Consider the following 24,101-nt stretch of genomic DNA (forward strand, 5'->3'; position numbering starts at 1 on the left):
TATAAGTAAATAACATGCAGCATTCTATAGGGAGCTTACAGTCTCTTATATACGAGACGCCGCACCGTATATTAGAAGACAAAACAAAGATATTTACTGTAAACACCTTCACTGTTGAAAGATACAGGTGAATGAAGGACGCTGGCACATTGTACATGTGTGGAACTTACAGGGGATGATGTTCTTGTAGCGGTTCTTGCTTTTGTTCTCGGGCGCAGCCCCAAAATGGCAAGGGTACACAAGACCAGAGTCCAATTTCTGTTGAGTAAGAAAACCCAAAGAATGAGTGAGAGTCGCGATGCCTGCTGATTCAGGATTAACAATACATGGAATGAGTAAAATCATAACAATCGCTCCAGGTCACGCGCCCTCCGAGGAGGGGAACAAACCATGTCAGACATGTTTCAGCATGTTGGGTCTTCTCAGGGAGGTGTTGCTTGAATCCATCGTGTGCATCAGACTGTGGGAGTCTCATCTCAGCATCAGTCCTTGTCAAATTGAGAAGGCGCATCCAACAGAGGATGGAGGCAGGTATATAGAAGAAGCTTTCTTGTGTACACCTCAGCCACTGCTAGCTCCAACCGTCCTCCCAGAGCTCAACTGACAGAGAGCAGTCTACTCTAGAATCTGGAGGCACCAAGATTCTAACGGTCTAGAACCTTCCACAAGGACAGTCGGGGGAGGAAGATGCCAGAGCGTGCCTGCAGTGACTCACCGAGAACAACATAAGTGATAGGAGCGAAGCTTGAACAAATCATTACAGCAATACCTACTCCTGCCTGCGTTTCATACCATTCTGTTCTGGCTGAATGCATTGTACTTATACCGACAGGCGCTAACCATACAAGCATAGGCGTAGAGCAGCAGAAAGGAGACTGCCCCAATTAAATATTGATATTAATCAGAATTGACTAATTAGATTAAAGAGAACTGGCTTTAAAAAAAACGTTGATGAAATAAATAAACACTCCAGCCTAGGATGACAATAAGAACACAGCAGGGTATGAATGGTCTTAATTTGTTCACACGTCATGCTACTCACCATGGGAGGACGTGTTGTTCAGGAATGCCATTGGTGGCAATAACTGCACAATCAGCCACACAAATGTAAAAGAGCACCAGGCTAATTAAATTGAAACTGCTACATACAATTTATAGTGCTGATCTCCTATTTTTCTTGTAAAAACACCATTCCCAATCTTTTTGCAACAGTGCCAGGAAAAACAATGTTTGGCAATGTCCTGAGCTCCCCTCGCTGGTAAATAGGCAGGATTATTATTTTTCTAGAGTACACCTAAGCACGTCCAGTGGAGAATGTGTAGCTCCAGCTTCTTCCCAGACGCACAGTTTAATGACATAATTTAAGGGATATTCCTGAGCATAAGTGCCACCCTAATCTCATGCAGAGTAAAGCACTCCTCTCTTCCAGGGAAAGTGCACTCACAGTCTAGATTCCATCAGATTTACAGTGACATATGGTATGTAGACTATTGTTCTTGAGTGTCAAAGGACCATGATGGACTTCCAGTGAGAAACACTCTTTACCACGCATTGAAAACCACGCAGTATCTTTACAACGCAGTCACTAGCACGACTGCGACATTACCGCACGTTTCAAAAGCATACAAGTCTTTACAACGACTTCCTTTAGAGAAGGCGTTGTTGGACTAATGTTGGATTTTAAGTCCAACACCTTCCTTACTGATACACCGACTGGAGTTGGAATAGTAATTTAAACTATCCCAAAGTCCAGCGCTTCCCTTAAGCACGTTGTTGTAACGACTTTGCATTCTAAAGGAACGCATGGTAACAATGCAGTCGTGGTAATGTCTGTGTTGTTAAACTGTGTGTCATGTTAAATGCATTAGAAAAAAAGTTGTGCCCTTTGAAGGGAAAACATGTTCTCTTCAAAACAAATGTCCACTCCTTCCTGCAGAATGTGCCCTATTTCATCCTGCTGGAGTTGTTTGCTTCTGCTTCACCATACATCCTGTGGAATTTGCTTCTGATGTTTTTGTTCTAAACAAAGAATTTGGAGCTTAATACTAATAACAGAGAATATTCCCAGATACTTTTTCCTCACTGTACCTAACCAAGGAGATCCCAACCATCCCAGACTAGTGTCATACAAAGTATCCATTAACATGCTTGAATTTACTGTGAGAACGACTAAAGTCCAATGTAGTACTTCCATCATGGACGTCATTTAGGAGTAGTTGGGGTCTCAGCTGTGACCTCTGGCTTGCTCCCTGCAACTCCTGGCACTTCCTTTGCGATTATTGTCCTCAGAGGAGGCAAAGATTTTGCCCCCTGTGAGGCCAGGGGTCACAAAGGAAGTGTCAGGGGTAGCAGAGACTAAACTTGAGGTCAGAGCTGCGACACCTGACTACCACCAAATGAAGTCCATGACTACCACGAGAGAATCTCTGAATGTATTCAGCAGTAAATTGTTTCTTCATGCTTGTCCCCTTTTGGTGAACATCATGAGAATCACGTACTTGTGTAGAATGTATGAACGTCTGTCTAGAGTTCTTTACAAGATGTGTAGTTTCTGTATCAAGGATACCCCTTTTCCTCCACCATTAGAAGGCAGATCTATGCTGGATTCCATATGGAACTGTACTGAGTCCTTTTTACTTATGATTTGTATGCTTTATTGTTAACCTGCTCATGGGATTTTTCATGTTTTGGCCTATTAATTTGTTACATAAAATTTCAAACAACCACCTGTGTCTGTCTTTTTTATAAGAATGTTTCCGCATTGAATCTTGAACCTAATCATAGTGAAGGGTCCAAATGTGTCGCAAAACATTCATACATGGGGTTGTGGTTATTAGGAAGGGAACGCCCCTTCCTAATAGTGAGTCGCAAAACAGTATTTTGCGAGTTGCAATTTATTCGCGAGACGCAAAATACTGTTTGTACATGGGCCCATGCTTTTTAGTGTGCGCATACTGGTCTAAGACCCGTTTGCGCATGCTAAAAAGCGTCGTACATCTGGCCCTAAGAGCCATATTATCAAGAATGGCGATAACATTATCGCCGCTTTAGCGGTAGGAAACTGCTACTAAAGCGGCGATAAGGGGCTTGATTATATGCCCTTGTGAATTCCATTAGAAGCCCAGGTTCTGGTGTGAAGGACATCAAACCTGAGCTTCTATTGGAATTCACAAGGGCATATTATCAAGCCCCTTATCGCCACTTTAGCTGCAGTTTCCTACCACTAAAGCGGCGATAATGTTATTGCTGTTCCTTGATAATATGGCCCTAAGTCTCTTATCCCGTTAAGGAAATCACTGCACTATTGAGGTTAACATTTGAGGATTATAAGGAGGTATTATCTTTTGAAATAATTACCTCTCCGAACTGCGTTATGATACTTGGTATCCCCTGGTTGGTTCATCATAATCCCTATGTATATCAGACTATTATGACTATAGCACTATCTTCTCAATTCTTCCATGAGAACTGTTACAATAAGATTATTATTGGTCACCAAAGGAACTAGTCCAGGTTCAACCTAAGGAATCAAGCTTGATCAGTGCCCTCAAATCCATACAAACCTAGTATCAACAGTACTCTGACATTTTTGAGAAGCCATTCCTCCTAAACCAGATTCTTTAGTACCTTTTGGAAGGGCGTGCTCCCTGTCCGAGAAATTAAGGGAAGACTTGAGACAATATCTGCATAGAACATTCTGATAGTACAATCCACCTCACCTCAATTCAATTCAAATATCTTTATTCGAATGTAATACAATACATCCATAAAAGTACATTTTAAAACATACAGACATAACATATTCCTTTCATATAAAGAGAAATCATCCATTTCATCGATGAGACACAAGATAATGTGCAATAGTTTTGTGAAACCAGGATAACACGTAAAATGCAACAAGTTAAAAATATAAATAATTATACAAAGCTAAAAAGGGATAAAAATACAACGATAGTAGCAGCATAATTAACCTTCCATACTTTTCCTGAAGGTGATAGCAAGTTTCAAAAAGCTGCATATAAACAGAGTATAGTCACAATTCAGGAGTTGGAGGTAATGAAGTGCTGGTTTGATTTGGGTAAATTGTAAATCCTTTAAGCAAGGCTTCAAATACAACTTCCGAGGTACTAGATAATATGGACAAACAAATAAAAAATGTGCCAAATCTTGCGGAGACTTCCCGTCGCAGCCGCAAGCAGGTAACACTTGACCTCGGTGTGCTCCTTTTGGTGTTGCCAACAGGAGATGAAATAAATCAAAACGGAACCTTGTCAAGAGATAGCGTTCATACCCTGACATAGGCCAGGATAGGTATGGTTCCATTTGTGAACATGTTTTAAGTAGGGCGTGCTTCCTTACACTATCTTTCGTCAACTCGCCCTCCTCCCGGGCAAGATACCTAGTAGACATAAATGTCTTTTTCACAAAAATTACATCAGCTTTAGTTATAGAATTTGGGGATGAGAACAAATCCGGCCGTCCCATTTCAGTGAGGCGGTCGTTAATGTACCTCAGCCACGGAACCTTAAACCTACCGTCCCAGGTTAGAGCTTCTTCTAGTATAGCATGAGTGAGAGGTATATCATCATTTAGCCAGGAGTTCAACCAACATAACAGGGGATTTGCTGCTATTCTGTCACTCAGGAATGGTACACCTAATTCCTCATGTACCGAGAAATTTCCGGTGCCCCTTGGCAGCCTCAATACCTTCTTTAAGAAGTTATTTTCTGTAACCTCCAGGGCTCGTGTCTGGCAGTAGCCCCATATCTCACTGCCGTAGCAGGCGATGGCGACACTTTTGGCTTGATGTAGTTTGAGCAAGGCGGCCACCGGACTGTTGCCCATTTTTCTAGCAAAGCCAAGTATTGCTGCATTGACACGTATTACTTCGCCCTTTTTTTTGGCAATAGCTGGGCCCCACTCTAGTTGGTCGTCGAGAAGGACCCCGAGGTATGAGAAGGTTTTGGAATTTGGAATTCTTTCCCCATTTGTATGAAAAGAGTTGGGTTTACGCGACCCCTGGCCTATTTTCATAGTGTAGGACTTTGAATTATTGATACTTAAGCCTCTGGACTCCATAAATTCATAAAAAGAATTTAAAAGTTTCTGGAGACCAATTGCGGTCCTTGAAATAAGGACAGGGTCATCCGCATAGAGTAAGACTGGGATACCTTTTTTGCCTACATAGGGGTAATCTGCACCTGTTCTCAACAAACAGTCCTCCAGCTCATTTATGTACAAATTGAAGAGAAATGGTGCTAAAATACATCCTTGACGGACGCCCCTATTAATTCTGATGTCCCCTGACACCTTCAGATCTTGTGAATAGCGGACGTTGGCTCTTGTATCTGAGTGCAAGTCGATCAGAACATAAACTAAGTTCTGATCAATGCCCATTTTTAACATAATGTCCCATAATTTACCTCTGTCCACACAGTCAAATGCGGACGATAGGTCCATAAAGGCCATGTGTATGGTTCCCTGGCGGGCTAGAGTGTATTTGCTTACAATTAAGTACAGGTTCAGACACTGGGTCACTGTTGAGTGGCCTGGTCTGAAGCCGTATTGTATTGAAGATAGAATATTTTTCTCGTTTGCCCATGTTGTAAGTCTGTTCAAAAGCACACCCCCTACCACTTTTGCTACAGAGTTAATTAAGGATATTGGTCTGTAGCATGTCGGGCTGCCACGATCACCCTTTTTAAACACGGGGACAATAGTTGATTGTCCCCAGGATTTTGGGCACCCAGATATTGCAGCTGCATTTATTACATTTGTAAGGATAGGAGCCCATAACTGGATACTGGATTTAAAAAGATCCGGAGGAAGGCCATCCGGACCAGGTGCCTTATTGCTAGTTAAACCTTGGATTGCCTTTTCTACTTCGCTGATTGAGAAACAGGGAGGCTTCTCCTCTAGAATTAAAAATTCATGATCTGAAAATTGATCATGACTTTTAAAAATTGCACTAAAATGGGACACCCAATCTGCCTCTGGGATATTTGTGCCTATTGCAGTATCACTTGGGTTGTCAAACAAAGGTTTGTTGACAATCTCCCAAAATTTGCTGCTATTTCCCAGGACAGCTGGGTCAAGCAGGGACTCCCAAGTACTGGCCTTAATTTCCTTTTTCCGCTTGTCTAATGTTTTTTTATAGATATAGCGGAGGATCCTGATTTCGCCTAGATCTCTAGGTTTATTTTTTAACGCCATCCTTAAATTTCTGTTTGCAACAGAACATGCATGATCAAACCATTTAGGGTGACTATCAACTTGCCCTTTTGCTGGAACCAGTAGCATAGAGCTTACTGTTAGCGCTACACCTTCAAAAGTGACTAAAGTTTGCTTTGGAGACATAGAAGTTGAGGCACAGGTCGCTAATTCCTCACCACATAACTTATTAATATCATTGTAAAAGTTTTCTTGATTTATCCTATGCCATTTCAGACGACGTTTACCATTTGTACATTGTAGAATTCCCCTGTCTTTACATTGTTTACGTAATTCAAATATACCACCATTCAAGTTGATAGAAATGGGGTTGTGATCACTGTAAATATTCATGTGGATAGTAAAGCAGGAGATCTGGTTTACAAGGTCAACAGATAATAATATATGGTCAATAAAAGACCCATAACGTGACCCTTTAAACGTCGGGACATCAAAAACTTTGGATTCTGGCACCAGGGACATGGCTACAGACAAATTATATTCATTGAGTAAATCATTAAGAAGGGAACCGCGTCTAGTATGATTAAAGTGAAAACCATCCATGCTGTTACATCCGAGGGATCCCATTGGGGTATCTCTTGGGTTACCGCACGGATGTGCATTAAAGTCACCTACAATCAATACTTTACAAGGTAATATGTCTATTCCTTCTTTCAACATTTCATTCAATAATAGTATGTTACATTCCCCTTGACTAGATGTGGCGTTATAAAAATTGACTAAAGTCAAAGCATTCTTGCCTCTCTTCAATATAAGCACTTGAAGGTTACTATTTATATATTGATGAATAGTTATATCGCAAGACAGGGCCAAGTTTATAAAAATGGCCAGGCCCCCTTTTGCTCTGCCACTAGTAGAGGGGGATGCTGGCCTAAGGAAACTTTGATACCCTTCGATGAAGGCAGTATTTTCTTCTAACCATGTTTCTTGGAGACATATAATCGCATATTTTTTAACAAAAGCAAGCCAGGCAGGGTCGCATATCTTGTCTGCCAAGCCTGCGATGTTCCAGGAAACTAGACTCATTTTACAACCATCATCATTCTCTGTGTTCATGGGAGCCTCGGTAATAGTAAGTTCTGATAACTGGTTTTGTTGTTCATTGACAGTAAATCCCAAAGTTTCTACTGCAGAGGATTTTAATTCTACAATTGATAGGTCAGCGTTAAGTGCGTCAGATTGATGATGCAGTATATTAGAATATTCACAATCAAAGGATACAGGCCTGGATAACAAACAATCTATATCTGGTTCTACAAAATTTATGCAGTCTAATTCTTTGTTTGGATGACAAATGGAAGCATCGCAATTAAAATCACTTAATGGGGAATCAGCAAGCGTAGGCATTGCTGCTGTAGCATACAGTCAATCAACCCCCTCTAGACCATTTTGCTCGTAAAAAACATCAAACCTATTTGTGATTGGGACATTATAATATGTGTTAGAGGGTATTGGTTGGAAATGATTTTCATAGCAATATGGGTCATCTGGGGTCTTCCGTCTTTCATGATAAGCGACTGGATAGTTAACATTTCTGGGTCCCCCAAAAGTATCATTTCTATGCTGTCTGTAATGTCCTGTATTATAAGAATACTTCATCGGTATTTCTCCATTAAAATGTGGGTTGTAGGCGACATACTTTTCTTTTTCCTCAATGATAGGATGTGTAGGCAACTTATTAATGCCATAATCACTTGTGGGATAAAAATAGCTTAAATCTTTAGTGCGGATCAAACTATTGATCGTGTCATCTTTCCAGCCAATAATGTGTTTTACTGCTCGATTATCAGAAAAAGTAACGAGAATGCAGTCACCCTCGGTAGATTTAAATCTATGGCCCACCCAATCGACCCTCCTGACATTTAAGATTTTACCACTGATGTGTCTGGGGAGCGGTCTATGCGTGGTTAGCCAATGACTTACTTTATTTTTCAAGTCCCCATATCTCTCCGCCTTGTCCTTTTCTAGCTGCGGGACACCTATCATTACTATGGTGTGTAGTTGGGATTCCGGAGGGAGATGAATATGAATGGGTTTTTTATTTTGTGGGGGCTGCATGAGGTTTCGTGTTGGTCGTATATTTGTGGCTGGGGATACCGCTGATGGAGTCCTAATGGGCATAGCTCGATCGGCAGATGATACTTGGGATAGATCTTCTGCGGCCCATTCGCTCTCGTCATTGTCAACTATGGAGTATGCCAGCATGGTAGGTACACTCGGCAACACTAATGGTTCTTTTTGTATTCTTATATGTTGTGGTTGGTCGTTCTGAGCATTAGATCCCGTAGGGGTAATGATTGCCGTATTGCAACAAACGGTTTCTGAATTGTCAGTCTGTATAAAGGTAAGAGGGGATTTGGGGTTCGCGATCTGGACGTTATCTCGATGTTTCTCGAGTTTGGCTAACATTAACTCTATATTAGTGATTTTCTCATTTATAGGCTGGAGAAGGAATCTAACCAGCCGTTCTAGATCTGTCAAGTGAGATGTATCATTTAAACTCACCCTTTCAGTCTGAGTTGTCTCATCAATATAAGGTTTTTTGGTTTTTGACTGATTTTCTTTGGCTATTAATAAATCTTGTTTGGTAGATGTTGTAGCCATATTAGATGTACCCATTATTGGTTTGGCCAATTTAAAATTAAGCCATACATCTTTGGCTAAGGATTTATGGTTGCCCAGAGGTTTATAAATCTTCCTCGTAATAGACTTAGTTTTTTTTCTCCCATTACGTCCTTTCTTCTTTTTGGGAGAAGGAGACTTATCTGTCACTGTTATGCTAGTCAGGGGGGAACTTTCAGCAAGTACCTCTCCTGGGGAGTTTATTGACATATTTCCTGGTTGTACTAGGCACGGGCTAGCCCCGCCATTAGTAGTGGGCGAAGCACTTCTTTCATTACTATTTAGAGTGAACAGACCTGAGGGTGTTTCATTACTACAACCTTTGCCACTCGGTAACCCCGAGAAGGATTGCAGCAAGAGCGAATCATCCACATTTATAGTTGACTCCACAGTGTTATTATGCTCAGTGGTATGCATTGAGAGATTTGGAAAACACATATTAGGAGTCAAGGAGAGACGTCTCTCCGTATTTTGGATCGCATCAGCTACTACACTGATCGTTTTCTGCAGCATAAGGTCAATAGCTGTTAAAGATGGCAAGGGTGTAGAGGGGGTAAGATTTTTTCGAGTGGAAGATCTTGTAGCCACCGGAGTCTTTCTGGCTTTCGTCATTTTTTTACAGACTACCCCTCTATATTACACCACAGCTAGATATTACACTTAACCTATGCTCGTATCAGGACTGGTTAACATATAGCACACAGATGAGATACAGAAATCACCTCAAAGCTTTGTCCTGAGTGGCAAGATGAATGCAATGGGGGTGGCCCGTCCCGTCCCCCTCAGTCCCCTGAGGGCCACAGAGGGCCCGCCCTTTGCCCGGGCTTAGCCCGGCGTGTCCCGCGCGCGTCCCGCGACGCGGGGGAAGACCTCTCAATTTTAAACGCCTCCTGGCGCGAAAAGGGATCCCCCGATGACGGCTTCCTGCCGCAAAGGTTCACGGGTAATGTAGTTCCTCCCTTCACTGCGGCCGCGCTGTTGGTGGAAGACGCGGCAGCGGGGAGAGACCTTCGGCAGGACCAGAGCTGTCGATAGAAGCATCAGCCAGGTAGGGTTCCTCAAATTAATGTCAGCCAAGCGCCCCACCTGCTGGAGCCAGGTTTGGCCTGGCCTGTATGGCAATCAGGCCTTGTCTGAGGGGATAGCTAGTCAGTGCGTGGGCAGTATTTTTGGCTGCTTATGTTCATATTTTATGGTCCGCTTGGCTGATTTTTACTGTTGAGTTCCCTCATATTTAAACAAACATTGCCTGTAGCAAGTTCAAATCCATACAATGTTCCATGTATTCAAAAACATTTATACAGAGTATCTTTATAAGTTCAAAACAGCCCCAATTTACAAATAGGGGCCACTTTTTTAGCTATCTAATCCACTTATAGGGACCACTTTTATTTTGGTGCTCAAACCAATTCTTTTTTTCCTGGCTGGAGCATAAGTGTTCTTCGCCTAAGTGTTCAGAGTGAAGTGTACTTTGGCTCCGTATTCATTATGAGGGCTAAACAAGATCAAAATAAAGGTCTGCAGTTCCAGAGATAGGATGATTCTGACTCCTCCAAATGACATGGATGCCACACAGTAAGCTGCCGTCTAGGCAGGATCTCTTCTGTATGCTCCAAGACAATAGACAATAGCCCATGCGTACCATCATTGAGCTACTTGGCTACAGGAGTGTTGCTATACATATTCTAACTGTTCCTTTGACTTACAGAACATCTGTGTATTTGCTTTCAAGTAGAAGAGGATCTTTGTTTGGGGCATGCAGACATCCTGCAACCCTACTACGTGTCAAGAGGGCAGGATCCATCTTTAAGGAGATTACAGAGGGGAACACCAGAAGCACATGAGCATCTATCAGGATCTGTGTTTCTTTCTAGAAATCCTTACCACTTTCACTGATGGGCAGAATAGCATTGGCCAAATGGTAGTTCGGCCACAACTGCTATATTCTTTCTCTAAGCTGTTGGTCCAAGTACCAGCCCAGTGGTTTAAGGAGATGAATAGCAAACTACTTGACTTCACTTGGCGCTTGGACAGGAATACGTTAGGTCTGTGGAAACCTGGACTTCCCCTACAGGATGGGACTGGGAGTGACAGGATGCAAATTATATTATAATATGTCTCAACTGCATTGGGCGCTTCAATGGCTCTCTGATAACCTAATTCTGAAACTACATTAGTGACAAAGAATACTGTAGTATCCTCAGGTCATGTTAATATGCCCGTAGGAACAGTGGTAATTGAAGGGGGTATCGAGGAGGTTTCCCTCCCCAGCCACATCTCCAATGGTGGCCCCCCGGACCATTTGGTTATCCACCTCTACAACCACCAGGACATGTCTTTCCTTATCAACCGCAACCTCAGATGTATCACAACCAGCCTTTTTTAGGGTTTGGCCGTGGTCGGTCCAGAGGCAGACGTCGGAACCAACACGCACAGGTACATTGGGCAGACAACCCAACTGCACGTTCCACTTGGAGCATGACAGATCCACAAGCAGGCCCAAGCAACTAGAAGATCTAGTTATCAATCTGAGCAGTAGATCCTTGAATTCGGCTGAATTGTCCCTTCTCAATAAAGGATTAGGGTTTGTACCATCGTACCGGGGTTACACTTTTGAGATTAAGCAAGAACTTGCCCAATTTTTTCGGAAGATTCGACTCAATTTTTTCTTTAGGGATAAAGTTCTGGACAATGTGGATGCATTAGACCATAATACAGGTCTTAAAATCAAATCCACCTTCAACCCACTCTCAAGTCAAGTTCCTCCACAGGTTCTCACTTTTGAAAAGGCAGTCAGTTCACAAGTCACTAAAATCTGTGCCAGCAACGATAGGCAATTTCAGAACCTTACCAAACATCAAAGACTAGCGATGCAAACCTTAGCTTCGGATGACACAATTACAATCAAACCCGCTGACAAAGGGGGAGCGATTATAATCATGGACACCGTAACATACCGTACAGAATGTCTTAGACAACTAGAAGACATCCGTTTTTATAAACAGTTTAAAAAAGACCCTACGAAGAGGCTTGAATTAGAGATCAAAATTGCCGTAGAAGAAGCACTTTCCAATGGGTGGATAACTTCAAAGGAATCCGCTTTTTTGATGAAGGCTTACCCAGTTGTACCGTATTTTTACACGCTCCCTAAGGTGCATAAGGACCAAAGGCCACCACCAGGTCGTCCTATCATCTCAGGATTGGGGTCCCTATTGGAACCTCTTTCCACATTTGTGGACCACTTCCTGCGACCTTTGGTAGCTGAAATACCTACCTACTTGAAGGACACTAAGGATGTTCTTCTTTTAGTTGATGACATTGAGTTTGATACAGAAAGAGATTTTCTCATCTCTTTCGACGTAGAATCCCTTTATACATGTATTCCGCAAGATGAGACCCTTGCTGCTATTGAAATACTACTATTGGAGAAAGCACCTGATTCCATAACTCCAGTTTCATTCATCATCAATTGTGCCAGGTTAGCCATGAAAGAAAATTTTTTCAAGTTTGAGGATCGTTTTTTTCTGCAAATATCTGGAACTTCTATGGGGAGCGTTTTCGCTCCCAGCCTGGCCAATCTGTACGTGCATATTTTTGAACAGGAACATATCTTTAGCACAAATAATCCATATAGAGACCATATCCGTCTATGGAGACGGTATATTGACGATGTGCTAGTGATTTGGAGAGATGATCTTCCATCTATCATGGTTTTCAAAGAGTGGCTGAATGATAGGAATCAGTATCTAAACTTTACTTGTGAATACAGTAAGACAAACTTACCTTTCCTAGATGTTATGATTTCTCCCATGTAAGGCGGTTTAAGTACAGAACTTTACAGAAAGCCTATGGCTAGGAACTCTCTTTTAGCCTATGAAAGTTTTCATCTGCAAGCACTGAGAACTAATTTACCTTTTGGTCAATTTCTGCGGATCAAGCGGAACTGCTCTACCATGGCCAAATATAAAGAGCATGCTGAGGATCTGTCGGTTCAATTACAAACCAGACGTTATCCCAAGAAACTCATTAAGAAATCTATGAAGCGTGCAGCAAACAACAGTAGGGCAGCTTTACTAGAGTCTACTAGTCCTAAAGAGTCATCTGATAGGCTTACCTGTGTTAACACATTTTGCAGTTTCTCACATAAGATAAAGAAAAGTATCTTATCAAATTGGAAGATTTTGAATATCGATGCTAGACCTCTACCTCGTCCACTCTTCGCTTTCAAGCGGAGTTCTAACATTAAGGATCGACTAGTGCATACCCGTCCGCACAAAGACAGAGAAGAAACACAAAGTACTTTATGGGGTTTACCCCCTGTGCGAGGTCATTTTCCTTGTGGTTCCTGTGCTGCCTGTGCACAGACGACCCATACTACTGAAATTGAGATCGGTTCCCCTAGGCCATGGGTATTGAAGACCCATACTAACTGCAACGGTGAGAACTTGATTTACATCATAACATGCCCGTGCTCCCTTCGCTATGTGGGGATGACCACACGCAAGGTCAAAACCCGCATTTTGGAACACAAAAGCACGATTAGATGTAAAAAGACCTCAACGAGGCTGACCAATCACTATCTGACAGCCCAGCATGGCCCACAAGATCTCCTGTGGTCTGTCTTAGAGAAACCATATGTTCCCCGACATATCGTGGATGTATCTACTTTTTTGTTTAGGCGTGAACAATGGTGGGTGCACAACCTTAAGACTGATCAGATGGGTCTGAATGATGAGATCCCTTGGGTTTCTCTATAACTAGGATCTGCAGTCTATCAAGTTCTGTTTCATTCATTATTATTTTTTCACTCGGATTAATTGTTGGCACCCTGCTGTAATAGTAGGATTTGTGCCTAATTAAGGGTTAGAAATTGACTTTGTTTTTTTTTGTTTAGGAGGGATGAATGTGGTTTAATTGGATACCATTGACTCACATTTTTATCTATCACATGTTACCAACTTGTGTGGCACATTTACGATGCTTGTGCTTTCAGGCATTTTAACATGTATATTTCAATCGGCTGTGCCGTTTTTCATTTAGGTTATCATACATGTTGGCCATTATCCTCCTTTGTACATCGATAGTAATTCTGCTATTATTACGTAGATGTAGAATGATAATTCGCCACTGCGCATGCTCTTTACGAAACCAGATAGTTTTTCGATCTAGCGCATGCGCATTTTATTAGTGTTTCCAGTTTTGCGCATACTCATTAGATTCTACATACCGAGTGCCCTACACCGGTTTTCAATTGGCATTAAGTATTCCAGCATATAAGCGCTACCACATACAGGGCTCTTACCTCCGGTCACAAGCTCATCTTACGTCTGGAGTACCGACGGATAGGTGAGTGTCCCTGTATTGTTGAATTTGCTATTTTGTTGAGTACTAGCGTTGGACTACAAGTTTGTAGTGTGTGGGTTTGTCTCACATTTGACAACAAATGAGAATACGATGCTGGGTTAGTTAAACCTTTGTAATCTTTACTGATGGCTAGTCTTTTTAGACATGCACAGTTTTTGACACACTGTTTAATGATTTCGAACCACTGTTCTTTCAGAGAGAATGCATATCCATGATTCTGTGAGACTTAGGGTATTGTCATGAGAAGTTTACCGGTATTAATACGATATGCAGTTTGCCACTAAACATACTTCTGGCAGCTCAATATCTTCGTTTTGTACGTAATCTTTTGATTTGATCTGTATGATTCCGTGTCTTGGAGTTTGGTTTATGTACTATACTGAGACACTATTTTAGTCAAGTGGCCACCATTTTTGACTATTTTTGCGAATTGGTTAGTATGACTGACCATTAAGTTTCCTTGACAACTAACCGTCTTTTAACTTGCTATGGTGGACTCTCTTACTACGGCTCCCCTCTTTCTACACTATTTGCTCTTGTTAGGAATACTAAAATAGATCTACAACTGAACTATGGTTTTCATTGGGATCTATTTATAAGTTGATCTATTAATGGTTTATACACCGTTTTTTCTAGAGCGGTGCCCCCTCCTGAGCTGTCGCCAGGTGTAGGTGGGTTACTTACCCAGCCGTCTGCGGGTAAGCTTGATATTAATTTTCCACTGCACCTATCACTATACTTCTGACATTGCACTATAACATCACAGATGAATTGTTGATTATTCTGTGGTTGTGTTTATTTTTGCATTTATAGGTAATGTTTCCTAGAAGAACAGACAGCTGATTTTGGTTCCTGTTCTCGTATCCTTTTTGTGTTTACATCACTTATATATTGATGCAGCAGCATTATTAGAGGTCCTGATGAAAGCTTTGCCCACGACTGGGCTGTAAGCTGAAACATGTCGACCACTTTTTCTCATTCTACTTAAGCGGTTTAAATCTATACTGCTTATGCACTGATCTTTTATTCTGGCAGAGGATGTACTAGAATAAAGCATATGATGTACATTCTATAGCCAATTTTAAATTGCACTTTTTGTTTTTTGTTTTGCGCTGCGCTTGCTCTCACATCACCATTGCTCTACATTTGTGGACTTAGTTGTTTCCACCTATATTTGAAAACATCCCTGAGCTCCTTCCTCGTAGAGAGGAAGTTGTAGCCCTCAAAGGAACTAGGTTTTTCCTTTGGGAGGAGATTCCCAAATGATGAAGCATGTCACCTCTGGTGAGTGAGGGATTTCGTCCTTTAAAGGGATATGCCCACAGTTTTTCTGCTGTAAGGCATAGTTATTGGTCTGGTGTGGTGCATCTTATCGAATATTATTAGTGCCAAAGCACACTTTTCTAAAAACATTTCTTTAGACCCCAAGATTTCGTGCTGTTTTTCGATCCATGTTAATATGTTCCCTTTCATTCTGTACCTAGCTGCTCAGCCAGTGTGAGTGTACGGTGTAGAATGTTAGTGTGAGTGGAATGCTTGGGTGCCTGTGTGTGTGTGAGACAGTTGGGAAGATGGGCTGAGCAGCTAGGAGGCTGCTCCTGGTGGGGCTGTTCTGGGGCCTGTTCTGGGCTTGTTCTATCTTGCTGTAAGCTCTACCTATGGACTTAATAAACTACATAAAATCATCTCGGCTACGTCTACTTCATCACCTGAACATGTGGGACCAGCCCACTACATTTATGGCGACGATCTAGATGGGATTTTTCTTCAGTTCAACGTGCAGAGTAACAGGAGTCAAGATAAAGCTGTTTGGACCAAGAAGCAAGGAATTTGAAACATGTAACATGAAATTCAAGTACAAGAAAGCTGTCAAGCACGCTTGTCTGCCCCACCAGTGTCCACTACACCGGACAGCCCTGCCCAGGCGTGCTGTGTTTTGATCTCTACGTCAACAACATCAGTATAAGTAAAGAAAAGCTGTCTACATCTCGCTAGAAGTTCACACGCTGTGAAGAAAAATGTCTACTGTTATACAACAAATGTGCCTCTGAATCAAGGTAATCACTGGCTGCATCGAGTGTATGATGTGACTTTATTTGACAATGTTAATCAACTTTTCAGTGTGTCGCTTTGCTGTGTGCGCTGTGGTATCTGCACGCTAATTTTATGGTGCCATTTCGTGAGCGTTATCAATGCATGGCATTAAGCGGGACCATCAGCCAAGAATTAAACACAAATGGTTATACCTTTGCCGGCCAGATGGTGATCTAGCTAAAAACGGTGGTGATTTCCACGCTTAACGGGATGAAGCGGTATGTGGCGCTTATTGTGGAAAATGCTCATGTTTAAAAAATAATAGGAGGAGGATAACACTTCAAGAAGTTCCCTTTCATGTCTATTAATCTTGACATAAGTTGAGCTTTGTTAGAGCCAGCGCCAGTTTACCTGCTCTTGCATCATTTTAAATTCAGCGCGTGACTCACCTAGTGCGCGCATTTCTGTCTTTTGCTGTCTTCCACGGATCTCATCTGACGTGTTGCTTTTCTCGAGGGATTTTCAGCTGCAGTTCAGTATTGGGGAGCACCTGCGTGCCAGGAGCCACCCTGTGCGACGTGCGAATACGTGCCGCCATTTTGTGGTTGGCGGGAAGCTCAATTGCTCTTCTCTTGGTCCAGTTTATTTTTGCCAACCACGTAGTTGCTGAGTGAGTCGATTTCAACTAATTGAGGTTGGGAGTGTCCTTTGCCTGTCTGACGTGAGGACCTACATTATGCGAACAATATTTGGAATTTACGATGTTGTATCTCCTTATTGGACGCTCCCCGGTTTTAGACGTTTTCCCTTCACATGAGGTACATTAAAAAACGGTCCATGAATAACGATCTGTTTCCGGAGTTGAAGAAAGGTTTTATCGTATTGGGTCAAACATGTTTTGAAGGTTTCTTATTACTAAAATGTTGTATTTATGCATGTCAGTATACACTTTGTTGTGATGTGCTCCCACTTAGTGACACTTTTATTCGTTTGGGGAATGAGCATATTTTAGTGTTTAAGAATTCATTCTTAGCATATTATATGTATGTTTTTAGCGTTTTGTCCATACAAAACGCTTACGGTTATGCACATTATAAAAAAATATAGTATTGTGTTTTTATAATGACATATATGTGGAGTTCTTACAGACATTGTTATCACTGCCCAAGAGATAGGGGTGGGTTTCAGTCCCATGTCCCTAAGCTTCAGACATTGTTATTCCTACTTAAGGGATAGGAGTGGGTTTTAGTCCCATTTTCTTTTCAGATATGTTATCCCAGTCTAAGGGATAGGAGTGGGTTTTAGTCCCAGTTCCTTCTCAGATATGATATCCCAGTCTAAGGGATGGGAGTGGGTTTTCAGTCCCATGACCCCATTTTCAGATATTTTATCCCTGCCTAGGGATGGGAGTGGGTTTTCAGTCCCATGACCCCATGTTTCAAATATTTAGATATTTTATCCCTGCCTAGGGATGGGAGTGGGTTTTCAGTCCCATGACCCCATGTTTCAAATATTTTATCCCTGCCTAGGGATGGGAGTGGGTTTTTAGTCCCATCACCCCATGTTTACAGTAATTTCTTTTTGTTTAAAGGGGGTGTGAGTCCCACCTTTGTTACGTTTGTGTTGGGTATTAGTCCCTTCATTTAAGTATACGCTGTTGTGTGTGTGGATGCCATCTTTTGATGCCACACTGTGCTGCATTTCTGTTTTACATGCTGCACAAGTCCGTGGGTTTTAGTCCCATGTGACGTATTCTGTACATTTGGGTGTCAGTCCCAAACAATGTTTACTTCACTTGGGTTTAAGTCCCATAGTGTCCCGCACATGAGGGGTGGCGTATTGGATTTTCGCCACAGTCTTCTCACGTGAGAAGTACTTCCTTGGGTGTCGTTCTACCCATAGGATTCTAGTCTGGGTATCATAGACACTTGTTTTATGTGAGCTCTTATTTCACTTCTTAAATTGTCTTTGTTCAGTATTAAAGGAGGAGGATGGTGTTTGTGTGTTGATCTATGCTTTCATCTTTCTTTCCTCCTTAGTGTGTCTGTTTTCCCTCTCGTGATGTATTTCTACATGCATCCCTGGGTTTATGGACTCTTTACATCTTTTGTACATTTCTGTATTTATTTGTTTTCATTTTAGTTTGGGTTTAGTTTAGGTCTTATTAATTTTCAGTGTAAAGGGAGAGGATGTGTAGTATCCTCAGCTCATGTTAATATGTTCCCTTTCATTCTGTACTTAGCTGCTCAGCCAGTGTGAGTGTTCCGCGTAGAATGTTAGTGTGAGTGGAATGCTTGGGTGCCTGTGTGTGTGTGAGACAGTTGGGAAGATGGGCTGAGCAGCTAGGAGGCTGCTCCTGGTGGGGCCTGTTCTGGGGCCTGTTCTGGGCTTGTTCTATCTTGCTGTAACCTCTACCTATGGACTTAATAAACTACATAAAATCATCTCGGCTACGTCTACTTCATCACCTGAACATGTGGGACCAACCCACTAGAAATACCCACCTCAGAGACCTAGCTGGACTCTTGCGCTACCATCATAAATGTGAAGAAAAAGCACTGTGTGGAGTGTAGTTGAATATTTGTGGATCAGATGCCCAAAGACGACAGTTTGAAGAGTGGTAGATGTTCCAATTGCCCCAATCCTGAGCTTGTCTGACTTGAGGAGTCCTGATGGGCTTTGGTGTTTTTGGAGCAAGACTGCTCCAACAGTGGGATAGCCTCATGATGCCAGTGCACTCCAACCATTAGCTGACCTGATACAGGACAGTGATATTCCAGTAGGGCATTTCCTGATGTATGACACAGTTATTGGAGGAAAGCATAGAAACTGCTTCACATTTACTGCTTTATTTGCTATTCCTGTTTGGGGATGGGAAGAAAATAATGATCCAACTCTAAGGTATGACCAAGTGTGAAGGAAAAGTCTAGGGACAATGGAAGTGAGTTGGAATACTAAGGGCCTGTCAGTAAACTGCTTCCCACCCACACAGCTCCGTCTAGGTAGCTGCTGCCCCTGACCCTTGCTGGTCTGAGTACGTGGCCCTCCTACACCCGCAGGCACCCAATTGCACCTCATCCCTGGTGGTCCAGTGGGGAGCATCTCTGCTCTGCTGCTGCTCTGCCCTCAGTCTCTTTGCTTTCTGATCTCTACTTCCTTCATTTCATCTTTCTTTGCTTTTTTACCACTTTTTGTCCCTTTTCTTTCACTCTTGCCACTTTTCACTTTTTGCACCTTTTCCCATCCATTCCCAGCTCGTCCCGCTCCCCTCCAGCACCGCTATCCCGCTTCCCCGCCTCCCTGCTGTCCAGCCCTACCACTCACACTACGTAATGGTGGCTGCGTGCTAAAGGTATGCCAGTGGCAAGCTTGTCTATGTCAGTCTGTGCCTGGACCTCGCCCAGCGCCATGGACCCTGGTTCTCACACCATCCACCGCTATGACGCCAGCACCCTCCACGCCCTCCACACATTGATGCCACATCACCTGCCGCTGGGTATCGGCAAATAACGCCCAGGGCCATTTTTCCTGCCGTGACTGCAGCTGCACCTTCGCCTGCCACTACACACCAAACACCCACCGCGCGACCAACAAATACTGGAACCGACCGCCTCAGATGCATCATGCTCAACACACGCTCCCTCCCCAAATAAGCAGTAGGGATACGGGACTTACTCGACTCCGTCTACCCCGACATCGCCTTCCTCACGGAAAACTGGGAGGAACTCCATCTCTGCCCTGGACTTCACCACCGCCATCCCGGACGGCTAAAAGATTGTTCACAAGGACCGCATTACCAAACCGTCCATCCACAAAAGCATCCTCCGCCTCACCACCCACTCGGACGACCACTCAAACAACATGGACCACCTCCACTTCCAGGTCCAGACCAACTCGAACACTACCCTCCACGTCACCCTCACCTGCAGACTCCTTGGACCCTGTCAACCCTTCAGAGATAAATTCAGATTTTCCACAGATTTAGTGGGTAGAAAATCATGATTTTATTAAAGGCACGGAGGCTAATATTATGCAATATTCCTTTATTGCTTTCCCACACAGCAGAAACAACACTGAACATGCATAATATCCAAACTCAGTCAGCCATCTTCCTTCTTTTGTTGCTGCTCACACAAGAGTTAAGTACAAGAGGAAAAATATTGAATTAAAACTTAATGAAAAAGGAAATGAACGTAAGGTTCATGTGGAAAGTAAGGCTATAAAGGCCAAAGGAGTCACTATAAAGGCGAGGAAAAGGAGCCACAGTGTGGTGGTATGTGACTCATCATCCACTAGTGGGGATGTGGAAATCACGTGTTCATCAAGTTTTGATGACACAGATGAGGAAGAAAATGTGAGAAAGCAAAAGAAATTTGAGGAAAGGACGGTGGAAATGGAATCAAAAGAATGTTTAGACCCCCAGGGGGAAGAAATGTTTGACCCTACTTTGATTCAGCATTCGTTATTGCCCCAGTGGATGCCTGCTGATCATGTTGCTAAATACATCTCTTATTGGATTCGCAGAGAAATCCCAAAAGATGTAAGAACGCGCCTTAGGTCTGAGTGTCCTAGGCCTAGTTTGCATAACAAGGTCGCTTATAATCCTGAGCTAGATCAGAAAATGATGACGTTTTTGAATAAATCTGGTCACGACCCAAGGAGAGGTCTCGATAAGGGCCTCAAAGGATGTCAGGACAGGCTGTTGGACAATCTCGGGTCTCTCACTAAAGTGTTTGATATGTGCAAAGAAGCACATTTGAGCAACACAAATGTGGATGTTTTAGAAATGCGCCAATGGGTGCAAAGAGCAATCTGCCTTTTGGGCAATACAAATGCGGCTTTGTGCATGGAGAGGAGGAAAAGTATACTGATGAAAATAGATCCCAAATAAGTGGATATGGCTACAAAATAATTTGGTGAAAGGAGCGAGGGAATGCTCTTTGGTGATGAGTTTGTGAGAGATTTAGGGAAATATGTTGGAACTTTTAATTCCCTTCAAAAGGCGCAAAAGGATATAAGGAAGGTTTTTGGGTTGGCCATTAGAATACGGGCAGTTTCCCCGGCCGAGGTCATGGAATTACCCGGGGTTCTTTTACCAAAGGTTTCAGGCCCTACAACTATGGATACGGATTTAATTCAAGATGAGACCAGGGACATTTTTTCGCTTAGAGACAGAGGTCGAGGTCACGGGGAATGCGATCTGATAGAAGAGGAAGAGGTTCTTCAGGTAAGACGAACGCAAGACCCTTTCTCTACCCATGTAAAATTGGGCAGCAGACTAGCCAATTTTGTTTTGAGGTGGAAAGAGATAACTCGGGACCCATGGGTCTTGCAAATGGTAACAGGTTATCATATAGATTTCAAGGAGTTTCCAATTCAAGAAAGGTGTCCGGGCATGTTAAGGTTTGCAAGGGAGCAAGAGGAGTTGGTGACTCAAGAGGTAAAAGCCCTGGAAGAGAAGGGTGCAATAGAGGGCGCAAGAGATGTCAAAGGTTGTTTTGTGAGCAATATTTTTCTGGTGGAGAAAAAGACAAGAAGATGAGGCCAGTTATAAATTTGAGAGAGCTCAACGACTGGCTATGTTACAATCATTTCAAGATGGAAGGAATTCATCTGTTAAGGGACGTGTTGAGGAAAGGAGATTGGATGACAAGGTTGGATCTGAAAGATGCTTATCTCTCAATACCAGTATGCGTAGAACAAAGGGATTTACTCTAATTCAGGTGGAGGGGCAGGCGATGGAGATTCAGGAGTCTTCCTTTCAGCCTGACTTCAGCCCCATGGTGTTTTACGAAGATGATGAGACCAGTTGTAGCATGGTTGAGGTCAAGGGGTATTCGGTTAATAGTATATCTGGACGACATTCTGATTATGGCAGAGGAGAAATCCTTCGCACAGGATCAGACGGAGTTTGCTATAAAAGTGTTAGAGGATCTGGGCTTTGTGGTGAACAGGGAGAAATCAAGTGTCACACCAGAGAACGCTGCATGTATCGTTTGTGTATGTATTTGCCGTCGCCACAGCACTGTGGAGCATGCCTCACTTTTCCATCAGAGTTTGTCACTTTCTTCTATCGCACCAGAACACATGATTTTTTCCCCTTAAATAAACGTCACGCTCGTTTTCATCACAAACCTGTGATATTGTTTTTTATGCTTTAATTGCGTTCTGATTACCGGTTATCTAAGCATGGTAACACCACTTGTACTATCATCTTCACATAGCCACCGGGCTTTCTTAGCCCTGCCTGACTAACCCTTGACTTGTCAGTTCATGATTAAGCGTTCTGTTCACTATATAGCATTTAACATTTCGTCTTGCTATATGCCTAGTACATTTATAACACTTTGAACAAGATTGTATGATTTGATTACCTAGTTAATCTCACATTTCATGAATGGTATTATGATTTCTTCTATATTTCATGGCATTTTTGTTTAACTTTAGAGTAATCCTTGATGAAGGACACCCGCCCGAAATGCATTCAATCAATCAATCAATCAATCAGAACATTTATAGAGCGCGCTACTCACCCGTGAGGGTCTCAAGGCGCTGAGGGGGGGTGCCGCTACTGCTCGAATAGCCAGGTCTTGAGGAGTTTCCTGAAGGTGAGATGGTCCTGGGTCAGTCGTAGGTGTGCGGGGAGGGAGTTCCATGTTTTGGCTGCCAGGTAGGAGAACGATCTTCCTCCGGTGGTGGTTCTGCGGATCCGTGGGACGGTGGCGAGGGTGGCAGAGCGGAGCTGGAGGGTGGGGGTGTAGAACGAGAGGCGGCTGTTGAGGTATTCGGGGCCCATGTCGTGGAGCGCTTTGTGTGCGTGGGTGAGGAGCCTGAACGTGATCCTCTTGCTGACGGGGAGCCAGTGCAGGGTTCTCAGGTGGGTGGATATGTTGCTGTGGCGAGGGATGTTGAGGATGAGTCGTGCGGAGGCGTTCTGTATGCGTTGAAGTCGTTTCTGCAGTTTGGCTGTGGTTCCTGCATAAAGGGCGTTTCCGTAGTCCAGTCGGCTGGTGACGAGGGCCTGGGTGACGGTCTTTCTGGTTTCGGTGGGGATCCACCTGAAGATTTTTCGGAGCAGGCGCAGGGTGTTGAAGCAGGAGGACGAGACGGCGTTGACTTGCTTAGTCATCGTGAGGGAGGAGTTCAGGATGAATCCCAGGTTGTGTGCATGGTCCGAGGGTGTCGGCACGGAGCCCAGCACTGTGGGCCACCAGGAGTTGTCCCAGGCGGAAGGGGATTGCCCGAGGATGAGGACCTCCGTCTTGTCTGAGTTCAGCTTTAGGCGACTGAACTTCATCCATTCTGCGACGTCTTTCATTCCTTCTTGGAGGTTGGTTTTGGCGGTGGCTGGGTCTTTGGTGATGGAGAGTATCAGCTGGGTGTCGTCGGCGTAGGAGATGATGTTGATGTTGTGTTTGCATGTGATGGCGGCGAGGGGGTTCATGTAGATATTGAAGAGGGTTGGGCTGAGCGAGGAGCCTTGGGGTACGCCGCAGATGATCTTGGTGGCCGCTGAGCAGAAGGGAGGGAGGAGGACTCTCTGGGTTATGTCGGAGAGGAACGAGGTGATCCAGTCCAGGGCATTTCCTTGGATCCCAGTGTTGAAGAGGCGGGTTATTTGGGTGCGATGGCATACGGTATCGAAGGCTGCCGATAGGTCTAGGAGGATGAGAGCGGCTGTTTCTCCGTTGTCCATCAGGGTCCTGATGTCGTCGGTGGCTGCGATGAGGGCGGTCTCGGTGCTGTGGTTGGCTCGAAATCCCGACTGGGACGGGTCGAGCGAGGTGTTTGCCTCGAGGAATGCAGTCAGCTGTTTATTTACGGGTTTTTTCGATGACTTTAGCAGGGAA

At 43.5% G+C, this 24,101-nt stretch overlaps 1 protein-coding gene across 2 annotated transcripts in view; it reads right to left on the reverse strand.

The window, feature by feature from the left end:
- Positions 1-24,101, reverse strand: part of LOC146863792 (receptor-type tyrosine-protein phosphatase kappa-like) — a 1,244,093-nt gene that overhangs the window by 158,735 nt on the left and 1,061,257 nt on the right. For both annotated transcript variants that reach the window (XM_085628087.1, XM_085628078.1), the window contains one exon: positions 171-258. In XM_085628087.1, coding sequence (XP_085484213.1) covers positions 171-258 — 88 coding nt within the window. The remainder of the gene's footprint in view (positions 1-170; positions 259-24,101) is intronic.

This window comes from Triturus cristatus, chromosome 2_1, assembly GCF_964204655.1.
Source record: "Triturus cristatus chromosome 2_1, aTriCri1.1, whole genome shotgun sequence".
In the NCBI taxonomy this organism is placed as follows: domain Eukaryota; kingdom Metazoa; phylum Chordata; class Amphibia; order Caudata; family Salamandridae; genus Triturus; species Triturus cristatus.